Raw genomic sequence first — 21,839 nt, 5'->3', positions numbered from 1 at the left:
AGAAAAAAAGAGAAAGCAGGCATGTAGAGAGAAAAGAGGGGAAAAAAATGTCTGAATTACATAATGAAGAGCCGCTGGGTGGCCCAGCCCCTGGGTTGGAAAGTTCAGTGTAGAGGGTGGGGTTTGCCAGTCATGTCCTTTAACAAGGACTGAAGGATGTTGGGAAAACCTAGGGGCCAGGCCCACTTTGGTATGTTATATATGCACCTCAGCCATTTGTCCCTTATCTAAAACCTAACAGGCTTGTGCCGCCAAATCCAGCTATTATTTTTTTTTACATTGAAAATTCTTCAGGATTTCATATATGAGTACTGTGTTAACAAGATTTCCATTCCTTCTAACCTCTCAAATACATAACCTCTTCTATAGAAAACCTGCTGAATCTGTTTAGTACTGTGTAAATAAGGGTCTCTCTCTCTCTCTCTCTCTCTCTCTCTCTCTCTCTCTCTCTCTCTCTCTCTGTGTGTGTGAGAGAGAGAGAGAGAGAGAGAGAGAGAGAGAGAGAGAGAGAGAGAGCTGGGTCTTGAGATCCTCCTGCCTCTGCCTCCTAAACACTGCTATCAGAGGTGTGTACCACCACGAGCGGCTTAGGCTTTGTCTTTGAAAACCTTTCTTCAGTGTCAGCTTTAGGTTGCAGGACTGCACCTCTATGTCTGTGAATTCAAAGTTTGTTCAGTGCCAAGCACTGGCGGGGAGGAAAAGGGGCAATGGAGACCTCTATGGGCCATTACAATAAGATAGCCTCCACTCACAAGGACAAGAGAAACACGCGCGCATTTTACTCACTCTCTCAACTCCTTTCCCTCGCTCTCAGTACTCAAACATTCACACTCATCGCCGCGCGGTTAGCCTGGGAGTGAAATCAACACCGGTCACATGATTCAGCAGCTCAAAATGAAGGGCCACACTAGCTAAGGTAGCAAGCGAGAGCCAATACTCAACTGCGCAGGCGCAAGACCTTCCTGGGCGGGGCTCAGGAAACAGCGCTCGAGCACCAGATCCGGGATTGGCCAGCCTCGCGGCAGGCGGTTGGTTCTACCGGTCTAGTTCCTACGCCCAGCCTGGGTAAGGCGGGAGCGAGCGAAATTCAAGCGCGACTTGGAGAATCCGGTTTCCTTGGCTTTCTAGTTTCCTGGGCCATGGAGGCTTCCCAAGGTTTAGCGGAAGTGGGGACTTTGAGCCCACAACTGGCTGAGAGTTACCTGAGGTATGCTTGGGTCCCCGGACGGGTCTAGTTTGCAGTCCCTGGCCTGGGGTTTAGGTGGAATGGCTCCCACCTCCCCCTAAGAACTGTTTGTGGATTTGACCAGATTTCTAATTCGGGGAGCTCCTCTGCCCCTACGCGCCAGTCAGATAACTATTAGTCAAATAACTCGAGTATGAACTCTTTAAGAGCCTGAATTTCAATTAACTGATGGAGTCTTTGAGTCTAATTTGCCAACCGTTAGACCTGGGCGAAAAAGAGGAAAAGTAGTCCCCAAGCTGTTAGCAATCGGATAGTGGAAATGGGATCTGTAGAAGAAATACTTTATAGTGTATGATGGATGCTGTAAGATGCTTCATTTCCTGGCCAGAATGTTGGCATTAAAGGGAAGGATGGCCAATTATAATGGTCAGTGAACGAAGGGAAGACATATGCTCTTATAGGAACCGTTAAGCTCTGTGAATGAATATGCTTTTACCAGTTGGCTAAGTTGAGCTTAGCACAATCGTACAGGATCCTGTGCTCTCTTCTGGCTATCACATGTACCTATGTGGTGCACTCACATACATGCAGGCAGAACACCCATGCATATAAAATGAAAACAAATTAATTTTATAAATCTACATAAGATAAGCAAAAGATTTGTAGGCACTTCTCTTAAAAACATACTAATAATGGCAAACAGGCACATGAAAGATTGCTCAGAACCACTCATGTGTAGAGAGAAAAAGAACACATCTATAATAGGGTGTGTGGCATCCTGGGACTGGAGATAAAGAGGGTTGTGAGCCACCATGTGGGTGCTGGGAATTGAACCAGGGTCCTCAGGAAGAACCAGCAGCCAGTGCTCCTAGCTACAGAGTCATCTCTACAGTATGTAGGTTTATGTTGTTGACTTGTAGTTTTGGTTATTTTCTTCGAGACAAGGTTTCTCTATGCCTGGCTGGCCTTGAACTCAGAGATCCGCATGCCACTAACTTTTGCCCAGTTCTGGAATTAAAGGCTAGTGCCATCACCACCAGGCATGGATTTGTTTTTTGAGGCAGGTTCTTACTATGTTAAGCCCAGGCTGCTCTTGAACTCTCTCCATCCTTCTCTCTCAGGCCCCATAGTGATGGAATTACAGGTGTGGAACCCCATGTCCCACTGAATTAAAGATCAGTCAGTGTCGGCAGTAGACAGAGCTGCCAGTATTCTAAGGAGCTTTCCCTCCTCTTAGATAAAAATGAGAAAAGAATTTCCAGATAAACCAGAGTGAAGCAGAGTTAGTGAGTCTATAAATATTTAAACCTGGAGTCGTGTAAGAAAAGGACAGTTGACTCTCAGGTGTCTTCACAATGCCCATCTGTATAAAACAAGTCTGTGGATTTCCAAGTTTAATATCTCAATGGTTTAAAGATTCAATCAAGCTTAAAATGTAGTTAAATTAAAACATAAATGAGCTGGTTTACTTGTTTTTCTTAAAGAACGTTCCTTTACAATTGAGATTCTAAGGTGGTTTATTGTTTAGGTTTAGGATGAGAAGAGTGCTAATTCAGTCAAAGTCAAGTTCGTACAACTTCTGGCCTGGAATAAGCACTGTTTGCTGTTGTTAACATTCTTGTTTGAAATGTCCTTGGAGAAACACATTCCTTGTACAGAGTTTGGCTTGGTCAATGTGTTGAAGTTTTTGGTGCTCTATCAGCAGGACAGGCAAAGTAGACATCTGAACACGAACTCATCCGATTTGCAGATATTTCCCCCAATTATATAAGTTGCCTTTGATCTCTTTAAATTTTGTTCTGTTTTCCCCACACACACATCAGAGTATCATGTGTGTACTCGTGTGTGACCTTGAGCTCATACTTGGTCAGAGGTCAAAGGAGAACTGGCTAGAGTTGGTTTTCTCCTACAGTATAGGCCCCTGGGATTGGACTCAGGTTGTTTGACGCACTAGCATGGTATGCTGCCCCAATTTAAATTTCTCCATGTAATTACTTATGTCACAGAGTAGACGTGAATGCCCTGGAGTAAATGTGGAGGCCAGGGAAGAATCCTGTTAGTTTTCTCCTTCCCATGTAAGTCAGTTTCGGGGATTGAACTCAAATCTTCATGCAGGGCTACAAGCCTCTTTACCCACTTGAGCCATCTCGCCAGCCTGCCTTTTCTCTGTAAGCCATTTTTTTTTCTTTTCTTTTTTTTCGGAGTTGGGGACCGAACCCAGGGCCTTGCGCTTGCTAGGCAAGCGCTCTACCACTGAGCTAAATCCCCAACCCCTTCTGTAAGCCATTTTATTGTGTAAGATGACTTCTTACTGGGTTAAGTTATTTGACGCACAGATTTTATTTTTGCCATCATTTATTTTACTCATAAAATAGCCTGGTTTCCTAAAGTAGTACGAACAGCTTATTTGTCAGGATGGAGGGCCAAGGCCATAGGGGCCACTAGATACTCAGTGCCACTGAGTACAAGGAGGACAGCCCCGCACAGGCTTCTTGCAAATGTGAGCCAAACTAGGAAAGAAAGAGCTTTTTGCCAGACATAGTGGTGCATGCTGTTAATCCCAGCACTCAGGAGGCAGAGGCTTCATTTAGTAATTGTAAATTCCTAAATGAATTTAAGAGAAAAATTTAAGGTAGTATAAAATAATAGAATTAAAGGTTACAAATATTCAGTTTTTATGTGTTTTTGAGACAGAGGGTTTTATTATCTAGACCAGGCTAACCCAGAACTTATGGGTGGTCCTGTTACTTCATCCTGAGTTCTGGGAAGTTCTGGGATTGCAGGTGTGTGCCAGCATATCCAACAAGCATTTGAGTTATGTTTTGTTTTTAGGACAGAAAGGGTTTATTTTAGCTTACTTTGCCAGATTACAGTTCATTACTATGGGAAAGTCACATCCCAGGGACCTGAGACAGGTAGCCACATCATATCCACAGTCAAGGGCAGAGAGAAATGAATGCACATATGCTTTTGAGATCCCCCCTACCCTCACCAGCTGCAAATTCCTTTCATTCTCATGACCATCTGGTCATCTCCCCTGTCTCTCCCTACACCTGACTCCCCCTCAAGTTTTTTTCCTAAAATTAAATATTCAGTAAATAAAATGTAAATATTATTCCAGGCCTAACAATAGCAGAATTTCACTTATAAAAGAGGTGTAGTTTAGTATATTAACCTTTTTATGTATAAGGATGTTTTGCCTATGTGTGTTCATGTATACATGCACCCAAAGTCAATGTCCTCTGCAATAGTAGCACGTGCTCTCTACCATTAAGCAACCTCTCCATCCACTTAAAGGTTTTCTCTATAAATGTGTTAGTGTCTGTGTGTATATCATGTGTGAGTACAGGCATACACATTATAGTGGCATGGGTGTGGAGGTCAAAGGACAACTCTTGGCTTTTGAGAGTCTCTTAGTGTATCCTAGGCTGTCATGAAACTAGAGGTCCTTGTATGTCAGCCTCCTGGATACCGGGAGCATAGACATGTATTACCATGCCGCATTTAGTTTTACTTCTTCTGGATAGAAATTCTGTTCTTTTCTCCTACAAATATGTGTGGACAAAAGTGTGTGTGTGTGTGTGTGTGTGTGTGTGTGTGTGTGTGTGTGTGTGTGTGTGTGTTTGTGTGTGTGTGTGTGTGTTTGTGTGTGTGTGTGTTTGTGTTTGTGTGTGTGTGTTTGTGTGTGTGTGTTTGTGTGTGTGTGTGTGTGTTTGTGTTTGTGTGTGTGTGTGTGTGTGTGTGTGTGTGTGTACATGAGCATGCCTTATTGATAACGATTTTTAGAAGGAAACAGTAATCTCCATCCTTTATTGATTATGCTGACGATGGAACCTAGGCTTTCTATATGTTAGACAAGTGCCTTCTCCTTGAGCTACATCCTCAACCCTAACTGTATACCCGTTGACAGGAAAATTGTGCAGTAAATATTATTGCATTTATATCCATACATCGGTATACCATCAAGCTGTTAAAGAAGGAGAATATAGCATGAGGTCATCACGTTCTCTTCAGTTTCGGTGTCCATGCAGCTTGTCTCACCAGTACATTGTTCTTTCAGTTTCTTGATCCCCTTTTTTGAGGTTCTCTTATCCTTCCTCTTTGCACAATTAACATAATAGTTGTACCGTATGCCTTGCTACTACCAGTTACTACCATCCTTCCGGTACTGATCATCTTTCGGTGTTGTGGTTTGTGTTTGTTTGTTTTTTTTTTTTAAGATTTATTTATTTATTTTATGTATATAAGTACACTGTAGCTGTCTTCAGACACACCGGAAGAGGGCATCAGATCTTATTACAGATGGTTGTGAGCCACCATGTGGTTGCTGGGATTTGAACTCAGGACCTCTGGAAGAGCAGTCAGTGCTCTTAATCACTGAGCCATCTCTCCAGCCCCCTTGTGTTTGTTTTTATTTTTTTTAAATAAGTACACTGTTCAGACACACCAGAAGAGGGTGTCAGATCTTATTACAGACGGTTGTGAGCCACCATGTTGTTGGTGGGATTTGAACTCAGGACCTCTGGAAGACCAGTCAGTGCTCTTAACCACTGAGCCATCTCTCCAGGCCCTTGTTTTTGTTTCTCAAGACAGGGTTTCTTTGTGTAACATCCCTGGCTGTCTTGGAACTCACTGTACACCAGGCTGGCCTCAAACTCACAGAGATCTGATTACCTCTGCTTCTGAGTGCCTCGAATATAGACATGTGCCACCATGGCTGGCAACAATCCTTCTGTGTTTTGACCAAGGCTTGATCCCACCAAAACTCCGGTGGAGATTTAATTGCCTAAGTAATGATCTTGAGAAGTAATGAGCTGGGTGTCTGGCTCTCTGTCCTCATCTAGAGAATAGATGAGAACACCTCTCAGAAGAGCAAGGTTGCTTCTGTGTTAGTCACTATTGCTGTAGCAGAATAGATGGAGGAAACAGCTTAAGATTTATTTAGGCTCATGAATTTAGAGGTTTTGGTACATGTTCCTTGGGCAAGACAAAGCTTCAGGAGGGATAGCATGGCAGAGGATGCAGGAAGGGGAGGGAATGACCTGAGACAATGTATACCCTTCCTGGTCACATTTGCAGTCACATGCTTCCTCCACCTGAGTCCCATCTTCTAATTCTCACGGCCTCCCAATAACACTATTAGATGACTTCATCAAGAGATTATTAGGTCAGAGTTCTGGATCCAATTTGGGGCTCAAAAGCTGCACCTTTTAACATTACACTGGGACTAATCCTTCGATGCAATTTTTCTTCCTTTTTTTAATTAATTAGGGTTTCTTCTTTCTCTTTTTCATTTATTTGTTTGTTTTTTTTTCTTTTTTTTTTTTTCGGAGCTGGGGACCGAACCCAGGGCCTTGCACTTGGTAGGCAAGCGCTCTACCACTGAGCTAAATCCCCAACCCCTCTTTTTCATTTATTTGTGAGCATGCGTGCATCTGCACACATGAATATGGAAGTCAGAGGACAACTTAATGAGTTGATTCTCTCCACTCACACAATATGGGTTCCAGAAATTGAATTCAAGCTTGAATGTCAGACTTGGTGGCCTGCAGTTTTATTTGGGAGTATGGGTAGTTGTGAGTGTAATGTATGTGCATGTATATGTGCAGATGCCGGCAGCTATGTGCAAATGCATAAAGGCCAAAGGACACTGACTACCCTGCTCTATCACTCGTCATTTCATTTCTTTGACGAAAGATCTTACTGAAATGTATTTATTTTTATTTTATGTGCATTGGTGTTTTGCCAGCATGTATGTCTGTGTGAGGGTTTCAGATCTTAGAGTTACAGACAGTTGTGAACTGCCAGGTGGGTGCTGGAATTTGAACCTGGATTCTCTAGAAGAACAGTGCTTTTAACTGCTGAGCCATCTCTATCCCCCATAGATCATTTGTGATATAAGATGGGTAGAGGGAATTCACATATATGCACATATACTTTCAAGCAATTTCAGCTGTGTTCTTTGAGACATATTTTCTCTTTGTAATAGCACTGGCTGGCTGTTCTGGAACTCATTTTGTAGACCAGACTGGCCTCGAACTCACAGAAGTCCATTTGCCTTTGCTTTCTGAGTGCTGGGATTAAAGTCATGCACCACCACTGCCCAGCTATGGAAACATTCCTTAAACTTCCTTGTTTCTAGGCTGGGTGGTAGTAATGCTGGAATTTGGGTGTGTAGGAGGAAGCAGAGGCAATCAGATCTCTGAGTTCAAGTTCAACCTGGTGTACAAAGTAAGTTCCAGAATAGCCAGGGTTACACAGAGAAACCCTGTCTGGAAAAAAAGGGAAATAACCTCTTTTTACTCAGACTGGTTGTATGCACCTTTAATCCAGCAATTGGGAGGCAGAGGTAGGCAGAACTCTGAGTTCTGGGCTACATATTGAGTTTAAGGCTATCTAGAGCTACATACAGAGACCCTATCTCAAAAGAAAAAAAATTGCCTTCTCAGGTATGTATAGGTTTGTGTCAAGTTGACAGAAACCAACCAATACAGGCTAAAAGTCCTAACTCCTTGAGCTGAATACTTCTAATAGTCTGTGATGATCTGTGTGTATCTGTGTTAGGTGTATAGGTGTGAGGAGTATTAGGTATGGGTGTGTGGGTACATGTATATGAGCGTGCGTGTGCATATGTGTATATAATATGTGTGGGTCAGGGATAGCCCTTGCTGCCATTCTTTGAGCTCTTGTCTACCTTGCTTTTTGTAATAGGATCTCACATGTCATTAGGCTAGGCTGGCAGGCCAGCAAGATTCAGGGATCTTCCTGTCTCTGTGCATTACAAGTGCATGCCACCACTCTCACTCCCACATGGGTACTGAGTAGCAAACTCTGCTCTTCGTGTTTGTGCAGTGTCTCACAAACAGTGTCTTTTTTACTGCTGTGACCAGACACCATGACCAAGGCAACTCTTACAAGGTCCACATTTAATTGGGACTGGCTTACAGGTCCATTATCATCTAGGCAGGAGCACGGCAGCATCCAGGCAGGCATGGTGCAGGCACAGCTGAGAGTTCTACATCTTCATCTGAAGGCTGCTAGCAGAATACTGATATCCAGGCAGCTAGGATGAGTCTTAAAGCCCACACCCACAGTGACACACCTACTCCAACAGGGCCACATCTTCTTAGAGTTCAACACCTACTTCAACAGGGCCACACCTTCTAAGAGTGCCACTCCTTGGGCTGAGCATATTCAAACCATGACATGCAGCAAGCATTGTACTGGCTGAACTGTCCTTAGTTTGTTTGCAACTTTTAAAACATTCTATTTTATATGTGTGTGCCTAAGTATATGTATTTGCACCATGTATGTGCAGGAGTCTTTGGAGGTCACTTCCTACTTTATACATTGGAGACAGAGCCTTTCTAATATAGCCCTTGCTATTCTGGAACTCACTGCATAAACTGTAGTTAAAGATAGAACTGAGCCCATGTTCTCTGCAAGAGAGGTTTCTTATCCACAGAGGCCCCTGTAATGATTTTAATATGAGTTAAATGTACTGTGTGTTGCATAGTTTTATGTTAACTTGATACAAGCTAAAGTCATCTGAGAAAAGGGAACCTCAATTAAGAAAATGTGCCTAGGGGCTGGGGATTTAGCTCAGTGGTAGAGCGCTTACCTAGGAAGCGCAAGGCCCTGGGTTCGGTCCCCAGCTCCGAAAAAAAGAACCAAAAAAAGAAAAAAAAAAAAAGAAAATGTGCCTATAAGATCAGGTTTTAGGTAAGCCGATAGGGCATTTTCTTAATGATTATTGGGGGAGGGCCCAGCCCATTGTGGATGGTACCGCCCTTGTGCTGGTGTCTGGATAGTATAAGAAAGCAAGCTGAGCAAACCACAAGGAGCAAGCCTGTAAGCAGCACTCTTCTATGGCTTCTGCATCAGTCCTTGCCTCTAGGTTCCTGCCCTGTTTTGAGTTCCTGTCCTGACTTCCTTTGATGATGAACAATGATGTAGACATGTAACAAAATAAACCCTTTCCTCCCCAAGTTGCTTTTGGTCTTGATGTTTACAGTAACCCTAACTAAGACACACTTAAGTACACTCATTGGGAATATTGAGGCAAAATAATGGTTCCACCTGGGGCATGGAGTAGGAAATGAACCGTAAGTGAAGCCTGAACTGTATCTTTTCAAGATGTTTTAGTGGTATATATGAATTATATAAAAGTAGCTTTCACAATGAAACTTTCATGTGTTGATATATGTATGTTCAAAACTTTGATGGTATTCATCTCCCCACTACCTATACTTAAAATGATTTGTAGTGCCATCAGTTTTTGAGTTAATAACATGTTTTCTTTCCTCCTCCTCCTCCTCCTCCTCCTCCTCCTCCTCCTCCTCCTCCACCTCCTCCTCCTCCTCCTCTTTTTCCTCCTCTTCCTCCTCTTTCTTTTTTTGAGACAAGTCTCTATGTAGCCCTGGCTGTCCTAGAATTTGCTATGTAGGCCAGGCTGGCCTTAAATTCAGAGATTGGCCTGCTTCTGCCTCCGAAATGCTGGAATTAAAGGTGTGCACTACCACGCTTAAGATTTTCCTCTTAATAATATCTGAGTATCTCTATTGTCCATATATCCTATATAATAGCCTATGGCTTCTGGGGAGAAGCACTAATGTCAATCACCTGGCTACTTTCATTGATCTATGCATTCTTGCATCTCAATGCAGTCAGAATATATGATGTTGAGGTTAGAGCTCTGTGTCTTAACAAACCCCCATTCCAAGAAACTCTAAAAATAGAAAATTGAGAATCATTGTCCTTAATTTTTTGTGGTACTATGGATTGAACCTAGGGCTTTGTGACTAGTAAGCAAGTGTCCTACGATTGAGCTATATCACCAGCCTGAGAATCAATTTTTTAGCCTTTTAAGACAATGATCATGAGAGCAGGCTGGCCTTGAGCTCGTGATCTTTCTACCTACACTGGAATTACAGATGCGAAACGTCACACCTGGCTTTGAAAATGTTTAAGGATGAGTGAGGTCAAGTTAGCTTAGTAAAAGAGGAGAGTGTTCTAGCAAGAGGACGGTGGTGAGAGCCTAGACTTGGAGGTAACAGAGAAGCATAACAGATATAAGGACTTAGAAGGGCCAGGCGTGATGATACATGCTTTTGATCTCAGCACTCAGCTGGCAGAATTAGGCAGGCCTCTGAGGCCTGGCAGGCTGGTCTAATCTACACAGTGAGTTTCAGAATAGCCAGACATACCCAACAAAACAAACTGTATAAGGTAGGATGTGACCAGTAAGACTAAAGGGGTCATAGGCTGCTGGCTATGTCAGAGAGAACTTGTAATACCAGATTAAGCAGCTTAAACTTTGTAGACTATGGGTCCACCAGAGACATTTTTAAGTTAACACCTTTATTGAATGCCTATGCTGGACATTTTGCCTATTGATACTGTACAGTTCAGTGACATTCATTATAGTCACATAATGGTGAATGTGGTGTGTTCCAATAATTGTGCACCTTTCACTATAGCCAATTTTTGGACATTTTCATTAACTTCCAAAGACATTATTTTTTAAAAGCATATAATTTATTTTTATTTTATTTACATTGGTGTTTTGTCTGCATGTATGTCTGTGAGCCCTGGAGCTGGAGTTATAGGTTGTGAGCTGCCATGTGGGTGCTGGGAATCGAACTCATGTCCTCTTACCTCTGAGCCATCTCTTCAGCCCCATAAAGAAATTCTTGGGGACTTATGGACAGGAAACTGGGAAAGGGAATAACATTTGAAATGTAAGTAAAGAAATATATCCTATACAAAAAGAAATTATTAACTGTTTAGTCATTATTCTTCTAGCCTTGGTGGTCTCCATTTCCCTGATAACTAACATGGAGCATCTTTTTTATGTTCTTATCTTTTTTAAAAAATATAATTGTTAGTCCAGAGTAAATATACAAATAATGATTAATGGAATACACAAATATTAATACATGTTTATCCTATGTATTAATCATTATATATAATATATATTATATATATAGTCTCACTGTGTAACTGAGGATCACTCTGAACTCCCTTTATAGAGCAGGCTGGCCTGGAACTCAGGGATCCACCTGCCTTTGCCTCTCCTATGCTGAGATTAACAACATGTGCCACCATACCTGGTTTCACCTACTTTTATACCTTCCCCTGTTCCTTTCCTTTCCCTCTTCTCTTTCTCCATCCCACCTCCCTCCCAATAGATACCTCTTCTTTAGGCTCCATGTTGTTTTGTTGCTTTTCCCTTCTGAGAGACAGAGACAGAGACAGAACTACTTACCATTCTGGGTCAGATTGATCTTGCTGCAAATAAGATGACTTGGGGGCTGAACTATGGAGAAAAAGATTTCATTCTTTTTTTACGGTCAAATAATGCTCAATTGTGTGTGTGTGTTTTCTTTTTTTCGGAGCTGAGGACCGAACCCAGGGCCTTGCGCTTTCTAGGCAAGCGCTCTACCACTGAGCTAAATCCCCAACCCCAATTGTCTGTTTTTTATTATTATTTTATAATTTTTTGTAAAGGTAAGGGTCTTTTCTATGTCTGCCCTGCTCATGAAATAATGACCTGGTATCTTATAAGCTTCTTTCACTATAGCTGGGTGGGGTACTCATCTATTCTAACTATGCTGGCCTGGCCTAATTCCCAGCCACCTGTCCTGTTACTTGCCATCTACGTCTTGTTCTGACTAGGATCAGAAGTCTTCTTTCTCCTCTCCTGCCCCGTTATTGGGTGAATCAGCTCTTTAAAAAAAAGAATTATTTACTTTATGTTATTTTGTCTTTTTTTTTTTTTCGGAGCTGAGGACCAAACTCAGGGCCTTGAGCTTGCTAGGCAAGCACTCTACCACTGAGCTAAATCCCCAACCCCTACTTTATGTATATAAGTACACTGTAGCTGTCTTCAGACACACCAGAAGACGGCATTAGATCCCATTACAGATGGCTATGAGCCACCATGTGGTTGCTGGGACTTGAACTCAGGACCTCTAGAAGAGCAGTCAGTGCTCTTAACCACTGAGTCATCTCTCCAGTCCCAAATCAGCTCTTTATTAACCAATCAGAGGTGATAGAAAACAATGTTTACCGGCTGGAGAGATGGCTCAGCGGTTAAGAGCACTGACTGCTCTTTCAGAGGTCCCCCTCAATTGTATACTTATATTACATTTTATTTATTCACATGTTGCTGAGGAGCCTGGCTGATTCCACAACATGGGTACCATGTATAGCACTGTGATGAACATGGATATGAAGGGGTCTCTATACTAAGCTAACTGATTTTGGTGGGTAAATGCTCCACAGTGATATAATTGGATTATAAAGTGGTTTTGTTCTCATTTTTGAGGATGTCTTCCATAGAGACTTAATAATGTACATTCCCAACAGCAATTGTTTACTTATTGTTACTGTGTGTGATATGTGTGTGCAGAGGTCAGAAGACAGCTCGGGGATTTGCTTGAGGGCATTAGAAACCCAACTTAGTTACAGGGCTGTATGAGCCTCAGCTGGTAAAATGGTTGCCTAGCATGCACGAAGCCCTGAGTTCAATCCCCAGCACCACATAGAAAATTGAGTGCAGCGCATGCTTAAATTTTCCAGCACTCATAACTGGGATTGAGGCCAAAGGATAGTTCAAGAAGTTTAAGGGATACTTGGGACTGCCTTTAAAAAGTCCCAACTACAGCCTGGATTTCAAAATGAACTCCAAAGTTTTCACAGGTCAAATGTTCAGTTTGTTTCTTTTCTTGGGAATTGACTCCAGAGACTCCTTCATGCTAAACAAGTATTCTGTTGAGCTAATTTCTGAGTCCCATGTCACATTATTTTTACCTTCTTTTAAATAGATATTCGCAAGAAGCCAAAGAAGCAGCTAAGAATGGAGATCTGGAAGAAGCACTGAAACTTTTCAATTTGGCAAAGGACATTTTTCCCACCAAGAAGGTGATCAGCAGAATCCAGAAACTACAGGAAGCTTTGGAGCAGTTGGCAGAAGAAGAAGATGATGAATTTACAGATGTGTGCAACTCCGGCTTGCTGCTTTACCGAGAGCTCTATGAGAAACTCTTTGAGCACCAGAAAGAAGGCATCGCTTTTCTCTATAGCCTGTATAAGAATGGAAGAAAAGGGGGCATCTTAGCAGATGATATGGGATTGGGGAAAACTGTTCAGATCATTGCTTTCCTGTCAGGTATGTTTGATGCTTCACTTGTGAATCATGTGCTATTGATCATGCCAACCAATCTCATTAATACATGGGTCAAAGAATTTGCCAAGTGGACTCCAGGAATGAGAGTCAAAACCTTTCATGGCTCTAGCAAGAATGAACGCATTAGAAACCTGACCCGGATTCAACAGAGGAATGGTGTTGTGATCACTACCTACCAAATGTTACTCAATAATTGGCAGCAACTTGCAAGCTTTAATGGACAAGCATTTGTTTGGGACTATGTCATCCTTGATGAAGCCCATAAGATCAAAAGTGCCTCTACCAAGTCAGCAGTATGTGCCCGAGCAGTTCCTGCAAGTAATCGTCTCCTTCTCACAGGAACACCAATCCAGAATAATCTGCAAGAACTGTGGTCCCTGTTTGATTTTGCTTGCCAAGGCTCCTTGTTAGGAACATTAAAAACTTTTAAAATGGAGTATGAAAATCCTATTATTAGGGCAAGAGAGAAGGATGCTACCCCTGGGGAAAAAGCCTTGGGATTTAAGATGTCTGAAAACTTAATGGAAATTATAAAACCCTATTTTCTAAGGAGGACCAAAGAAGAAGTGCACATGAAAAAGGCAGACAAGCCAGAGGTCAGACCTGGTGAAAAGAATTCAGGCGTCGAAGACATTTGTGAGATGCTTTCCCTTACCAGGAAAAATGATTTAATTGTTTGGATACGTCTTGTGCCTTTACAAGAGGAAATTTATAGGAAGTTTGTGTCTTTAGACCACATCAAGGAGTTGTTAATGGAGACACGCTCACCTCTGGCTGAGCTGGGTGTCTTAAAGAAGCTCTGTGACCATCCTAGGCTGCTATCTGCACGAGCTTGTCATTTGCTGAATCTAGGGACTGTCACATTCTCTGCGGAGGATGAAAATGAGCAAGAAGATGCCTCAAATATGGGCAGCATTGATCACTTAAGTGACAATGCACTGATGCAGGAGTCTGGAAAAATGATATTCTTAATGGCCCTGCTAGAGAGGCTTCAAGATGAAGGACATCAGACTCTGGTGTTTTCCCAGTCGAGGCAAATTCTCAACATCATTGAGCGTCTCTTAAAGAACAAGCACTTTAAGACATTGCGAATTGATGGCACAGTTACTCATCTTTGGGAACGAGAAAAAAGAATTCAGTTATTCCAGCAAAATAAAGAATACTCAGTTTTTCTACTTACCACTCAAGTAGGTGGTGTTGGACTGACACTGACTGCAGCATCTAGAGTTGTCATTTTTGACCCTAGCTGGAACCCTGCAACTGATGCTCAAGCTGTGGATAGAGTTTACCGAATTGGACAAAAAGAGAATGTTGTGGTTTATCGGCTAATCACTTGTGGAACTGTAGAGGAAAAGATATATAGAAGACAGGTTTTCAAGGACTCGTTGATCAGACAAACTACTGGTGATAAGAAGAATCCATTCCGCTATTTCACCAAACAGGAGCTAAAGGAGCTCTTCACAGTTGGGGATCTGCTGAACTCTGCAACCCAGATGCAGCTTCAGTGTCTGCATGCTGCTCAGCGGAAATCTGATGAGAAACTCGATGAGCATATCGCCTACCTACACTCGCTGGGCATAGCAGGAATCTCAGACCACGATTTGATGTTCACCTGTGATCTGTCTGTTAAAGAAGAGCTTGACATGCTAGAAGACGCTCAGTACATTCAACACAGAGTTCAGAAAGCTCAGTTCCTTGTTGAATCTGAGTCTCAAAATACAAAGGAAAGACCAAGTGAGGAGAACTGGCTCAAAGCACAGGAATTTCCTTCTCAACAGAGGAAGAAAGGTAACAAACCCCAGCCTCAGCCTTCACGCCTTCTGGCTAATCCTACGCAGGTAGAGGCTATCAGTTCTCAAATGGCCAGTATAAGCATTTATGATCAGTCTACAGAGAGTGAGCCCCAAGAGCTCTCTGAGGCACATGATGTCACTTCACTGCAAGGTGATCAGCACCACTTCGAAAGTACATCTGATGCTGGCACTATCGCTTCTTTACCCCAGGGGGCTGAAAGTATAGGGGGAGTTTGGACTGACTCCTTATTGAGCCCTGCAAAAGGTTTTGCAGCTGACAATGAAGCCGTGCAGAAGAATGAATTACAAGCATCACCTGGGCAAGAGGCCCTGTCAGAGAACCTGGGAAGTTTTCATTATTTACCTAGACAGTCCAGCAAGGCTGATCTTGAGCCAAATTTAGATGTACAGGATAGTGTGGTTTTATATCACCAAAGTCCCACAGCAAATGAAAATCAAAACCTAGAATCAAATGAACCCATGATTGAAATATCTGATGATTTGTCAGCATCCCCGAGTGCACTGCAGGGTGCTCAAGCAATGGAGGCCCAGTTGGAATTGAAAAAGGACCCTTTAGAATCACCACCACAGTATGAGTGTGACTTCAATCTTTTCCTGGAAGACTCTGCAGACACTAGACAAAATCTCTCCAGCAAATTTTTGGAACATGTTGAGAAAGAAAATAGCTTGCAAAGGCCTGCAGGTAACTCCGGGGAAGAGTCAGCACATAATCTCAGTTTGGATTCTTCTAATAAAATTGATGAAGAATCAGAAGTGATTACTGTGAAAACCAAAAACAAAGCTAGAAGGATCCTCTCAGATGATGAAGATGAAGAAGATGCCTTTAAAGATACTTCCACAAATTCATTTAGCGTCTCTCCCTTAACATTCTCATCTGTCAAACACTTTGATGCTTCAACTCCCCAAAATGACAGTAATCCATCTCGAAGGTTCTTCTCACCTAAAATACCTGATGATGTGAACACATCCTTACATCCTAGGAGGTCTCTGGCTTCTAGGAGGTCTCTGATCAATGTGGTTTTAGATGACATGGAAGATATGGAGGAAAGGCTTGATACCAGTAGCGAGGAGGAAAGTGAACCAGAGCTTTCAGAAGACAGCAATGAAGAAGCCGTAGCCTGCACTGAAGAGCAGCGTTCCGGGGCAACACTGGCTTCAGGAAACAAGCACAGCAGCCTGACCGAGTCTGAGCCTACTTCTCCAGCCCCACAAAGCTCTCCCTGTGCCCCTGAACCTTCATCAAGTGACCCTTTGCTTGATCCTCCCCAGGATCCGGCAGTGGAGGCTGCTAATGACTATGAGAGTCTTGTAGCTCGTGGGAAAGAACTGAAAGAGTGTGGGAAGACACAGGAGGCTCTCAACTGCTTAGTTAAAGCACTTGATATAAAAAGTGCAGATCCTGAGGTCATGCGCATGACTCTGAGTTTGTATAAGCAACTTAACACTTGAAAACTTTATAGCCTATTTCTTACATCTAAAATGAAATTGAATATAAATGTTTTGCTCAGTAGTTCTTCCCTTGAATATTTCATTTTTTCCCTTTAGGCATACTTTGCAAACTTTCAGAGGTGTTACTTTTAATTGATATTACCTAAAGTTTTTGTGAAGCTATTGCGGCTATTTTTACTCTGAAAAGGACCATCTTGTCTGTTAGCTCAGTTCTGAAAATTAAAGTGACTTTTCTCAAGTGTTTTTTCCATTCATTTTCTTTCACAAGGTGGTAGGCAGATGTATACAGAAACTCTTTAGTTCCAATAAGCTTGTCACTTAGCATTCCAAATCTAAGATATCCCTATTAATGTGGTGTTTGTGCTTCTGGCCTAGCTACAGACAGTACCAGTACTAGCATTCTTTGGCACTTGTAGCCTGCCCTGGAGTCACTGTACCAACTGGTTAGTCATTCTTCACTCACCCTTGACTGTCTAATTTTCTTCAAACCAGTTATGCTGTGGGGGTTTTTTTTTTTTTTCAGTGTTTTAAGACAAGGTCTCTACAAAGCTCTGACTAGCTGGAACTCACAGAGACCTGCCTCCGTGGAACTGGGATTAAAGGTATATAACACTATGCCTCATTTATACTACTCTTACCACATCCTCTCCTTGGATTGCCAGCTAGTTAAGAATCTGATTCACCTTCAGAAACATACTACATGCTGTCACCAAAGACTTAGTGTTTAGAATGTGCCTACTGGATATTGAGTACATCACACAGGCCTCTTGTTTAATTTTTACCATAACTTTGAGGTGGAGGGTAATGTTTGTTTGAACTGAAACATCTACAATTTTTAGGCCTCAGTTCTACAAAGTCTGCCTTTACAGGGTAGTGTTAAAAGAATTTTCTCCCAGTGGGGAAGGACTAAGCAAGGTCTATCCCTTCTCTAAAGGTCCTAATGACAAACCAAAGTATGATTTACCCTGGAGAACCAATGACTTTATGGGCTTACAGTGAGGAGTTATTGACTGAAGCATGGGTAAGCAAAGTAGTCACACTGGAAAAGTCCACCCAGAGTGGTGATGACTTCCCCTCGGCTGCAAAGATGGAGCCCACTTCCCCCAGTCCTTTCTAGTCTATACACTGCAGCTCCTTCATAAAACCCAGAGGCCATATACAATTAGAGCAGCTGGGAGTATTTTGGTAAGGGTTCAGTGACCCTCCCTGTCCTTCCTGTGAAGGAATGTCACCAAGCCCAGCTGTGATGATCTTTGGCAAGCAGATGCAGCTGGTCTTATAACATGGTGGTTGTTCTGCTCAAAGGATAGTGCTTAATAACACATTACCACAAATTGGGCTTTTATTCCCTTGCAGTTCACAGAACTCCTAAAAACAGTTTGCTACACTTAGTTTATTAAAGAAAGTAAACCTAGGATCTGGGGATAAAAGGGATGATTCGGTGTAGGTTTGAAGGAGGTTGCAGGGAGGTTGCACATCCTCCTGCAACACCAGTACCCCTTCAACTAGGTGCATTAAGCTAACTGGTTCTCAACCTTCCTAACCCTGAGACCCTTTTGTACAGTTGATCATGTTGTAAAGACCCCAACCATAAAATTATTTTATTGTTACTTCATAACTAATTTTGCTACTGTTATGAATTATAAATATGTGTTTTCCAATGGTCTTAGGCAACCCTTGTGAGGTTGAGAACCATTAACCTAAATCTTCTCCAACTCCATTGTTTTATGCAGTGCTAGGGATATTTTTGGACAATTAATGAATTAAGTAAGCATGCTTAAGTGGTTGGCTATTAGCAATTAACCCAAGTTTATAGCCTTGGAGGTTGGGCAGCTCCACCCTAATGGAACCTTGCTTGGTCTTATGGCTACCTGTTTCCATTCCAGAGCTGGGACAGAGAGCAGGGGTGTCTAGTCACCAACCATTTCATCAGCAAACACATTCAGTAGATTTTCGGGGTTTTAGGAGCTATGTGCCAGGAGCCAAGAACAAAGATTAATTTTTCATAGCTCCCTCTATTTAAAGTTTCCAACCCTGCTCCTAAAGGAACCCCCCCTCCCCCAATGATGTGGATTAACTTATTACCCCACTCTTAAGTTCTGTGAATGCAGGGACTCACCTTGTGCACTAGTGTATCCCCACGGTCTAGAATAATTCAATTTAGTTGACAACTGTTCCATAAACATCTGAAAATGAAGACTCACTTAAAGGTTTGCTAAGTACCTATTCCCACCAGGGTCATTAAGTGAGGACAGGAGACTGTCCCTGTTTTAGATGCTCCACACAAACCTTCACAGGTCAAGTGTTCAGAGGAAAACACTTGGGCTTGACCTCTGGGGGCCAGTTCAGCTTGGTACCAATTGGAACTTACCAGTGACTTCACTGAAGGGCCATTCTGGGTTCCCTGATTAGTGATCTCCATGCCTAAGAAAATACTTCTCCAAATATCCAGCTTCTGGCCTCTTGACATGAAGATTTAAGGGGAAAACAAAGGCATTTGCACTCTGGACTCTGGTTCCCATATCACCCACTACGGCCTCACCCTTGCTCCTGCCTAGCCTCACTTAGCACACAGCTCTGCCTTTGCATTCCCCACGGCTCCCAGGGTGCCCTGCAGCTGTTGAAGCTTGTGCATTTTCCAAGAGTGGTGAGGGGTGACTGGTGTGGTGGCACCTCTGCACACTTGTAATCTCAGCACTGTGAGGCGATGTCAGGAGGATGGGATTGGAAGTTCAAGGTCATCCTCTGCTACATAGAAAATTCGAGGCCAGCCTGGGCTATATAAGACCCTGACTCAAAAAATCAGAACAAGTCTCTTCAGGTTCCATATCCCCAGTGCTGGGAGTCACAGCTAAGGTCACGCCCATTGATTCTTGGGTACCTTCCTTATCCCAGGTCACTGTCCCATTCTGGAGATGCTCCCCACTTCCCGACCCCAATCAGTTGCAGATTTCCGTTCATTCTCATGGCCATCTGGTCATCTCTCCTGTCCCTCCCAATACCTGATCCTGAACCCCCCATTCTTCTCCCCATCCCCTCTACCATGTAGTTCCCTCCCTCCATCTGCCTCTTGTAAGTAAGATTCCCCCTTCTAAGTGAGATTCAAGCATCCTCAATTGGGCCTCTTTGTTTAGCTTCTTTGGGTCTCCTTGTTTAGCTTCTTTGGGTCTGTGGAAAATAGTATGGGTATCACCTCCTGTAGCCAGGCAGGAGTCCCATTGGAATGATAGGGACACCAACCCACCCACAAAACTTTCAACCCAAAATTTATCCTATCTAAAAAAAAAAATGAAGGGATTGGGGATGGGCAGAAAATGATGGCCAACCAATAATTGACCCAACTAAAGACCCATCCCATGGGTAAGGACCAATCCCTGACACTATTAATGATATTCTGTTGTGCTTGCAGACAGGAGCCAAAGAACGTACACAGGCTGGACCTAGGCCTCCCAGCACATGTAGCAGATGTGCAGCTCTACCTCCATGTGGGTCCTAAACGACTGGAGCGGGGGCTGTCCCAAAAGCTGTTGCCTGTCCATGGGATATGTTCTAGCTGGGCTGCCTTGTCTGGTCTCAGTGGGAGAGGATGTGCCTAGCCCTGCAGAGACTTGATGTGCCAGGGACAGGGGGTACCCAGGAGGGGCCCCACCCTTTCAGAGGAGAAGGGGAGGGCAGATGGGCGTAGGATTGTGGGATGGGGTGACTGGTGGGGGGCAATGAGTGGGATATAAAGTGAATGAATGAATGAATGAATGAATGAATGAATGAATAAAATGTTAAAAACTTTTAAAAATTGAACAAACTGGGTGGTGACAGTGCAGTCTCCTCCCAGGGACCTAGCCAATGGTTTATGTCATCACATGTTAGCACAGCCACCAGGTGTTCCAGGTATGGGCTGTACATAGAAAGACAGCCCACCACTCCAGTGTTCTCTCTCTGTTCCCACATTTTCTCCCCCACCCTGTTTTCTGTCCTGCTCTGTGCCCCATCCTCTTCATTGCCCTCATGGCTCTGCTCCTGTCTGTTCATTTACATGTCCACTGTCTGCCTTCACCCCTTCTCTAGAGCCTCACCCCCCTCTCTTCTCCAAATAAACCCCCTCTATACCAAATCTGTTGCATGGCATAATTTCTCAAGGGCACACCTTGGCATGGGCCAGCCAGGTACCCCTCACCACATTATATTTCATAACATTGTGGGGTTGTTTGGGTTTGTTTTGCTTTGTTTGGACAAGACCTCACTAGATTGGCCAGCCATGATTCTCCACTACTGCCTCCCCAATGTTTTACACTTGAGAAACACCAACAAGTTTTATACTGTTCAAAAAAAAAAATCTTTGTTCTTTTGAAATAAATTTTTTTTGTGTTGCCAGGCTGTCCTGAAACTGACTCCATACACCAGGCTGGCCTGGAACTCAGAGATCTGCCTGCCTTTGCCTCCCAAGTGCTGAGGTTAAAAGCCTGTACTGCCATGAACTGCAAAAGCATCGCTTGATTGTCACCCATAGAAATGACAAATTTGGTGTCTATAGAGATCTCAAAATAACTACCAATAGTTATGACTATCAAGGTACAGCATATGTCATAAAAACAGCAGTTAAAAATTTTAAAATATAGATACAAAGTACTATTGAGATGGCTCTGTGACCATCTTGCTGCCAAGCCTGTGGACCTGAGTTTGATTCCCAGGACCTACATGGAGGAAAGAGAACCAGCTCAGCAAGTTGTCCTCTGACCTCCATACACTCGTCGTGGCACATACACACATTAAATAAAAAATAACAAGTATATATAGAGAGATAGATGTAGATACCATTGGGGTGGGGAGCAGCTCAGTCAGTACAAGCACAAGCACAATGGCTAAATTCATTCTCCAGAATCTGGTATGGTGACAAAGTTTATAATCCCAGTATTGGGAAGATAGAGAGAAGATCCCTATGGCTTGCTGACCAGCAGTCTAGCTGAATTGGTAAGCCCCTAGCCATTAAGAGACACCCCACCTAAAAAACCACTAAGGTGGACAGGTCCTGAAGAACATCTGGCCTTCACATACACACGACTGAACACTCACATATGCAGATTTAAAAATAATTTTTAAAATAGATAACAGAATATTACTTATAGAAAGGAGAATCATAATATAACCCAAGTCTTAGGTTTCTATTGCTGTGACAAAACACCTGGATGGAGAGGTGGCTCAG

The 21,839-nt window shown here is 43.0% G+C and overlaps 1 protein-coding gene and 1 long non-coding RNA gene across 2 annotated transcripts in view; one reads left to right on the top strand and one right to left on the bottom strand.

Annotated features, from left to right (window-relative positions):
• Positions 1-1,129, bottom strand: part of LOC134484080 (uncharacterized) — a 33,416-nt gene extending 32,287 nt beyond the window's left edge. Inside the window, exon 1 of the long non-coding RNA XR_010061429.1 lies at positions 787-1,129. This is a non-coding gene — a long non-coding RNA (uncharacterized LOC134484080). The remainder of the gene's footprint in view (positions 1-786) is intronic.
• Positions 1,071-16,877, top strand: Ercc6l (ERCC excision repair 6 like, spindle assembly checkpoint helicase). The gene is made up of 2 exons (NM_001098674.1): positions 1,071-1,207; positions 13,015-16,877. Exons 1-2 carry the CDS (start codon positions 1,140-1,142, stop codon positions 16,637-16,639), a joined length of 3,693 nt encoding a protein of 1,230 aa, NP_001092144.1. The 5' UTR covers positions 1,071-1,139; the 3' UTR covers positions 16,640-16,877.
• The last annotated feature ends 4,962 nt before the right edge of the window (positions 16,878-21,839 follow it).

This window comes from Rattus norvegicus, chromosome X (assembly GCF_036323735.1).
Source record: "Rattus norvegicus strain BN/NHsdMcwi chromosome X, GRCr8, whole genome shotgun sequence".
Classification (NCBI taxonomy): Eukaryota; Metazoa; Chordata; class Mammalia; order Rodentia; family Muridae; genus Rattus; species Rattus norvegicus.
The sequence above is the reverse complement of the archived record's forward strand: the minus strand, read 5'-3'. Positions and strand labels throughout refer to the sequence as shown.

What these genes read in the sequence shown, in the direction of transcription:
- Ercc6l (NM_001098674.1), top strand. Translation starts at nt 1,140, where the DNA reads ATGGAGGCTTCCCAAGGTTTAGCGGAAGTGGGGACTTTGAGCCCACAA. An exon ending in CTGGCTGAGAGTTACCTGAG is followed by an intron (nt 1,208 to 13,014) that starts GTATGCTTGGGT and finishes TCTTTTAAATAG; the next exon opens with ATATTCGCAAGAAGCCAAAG.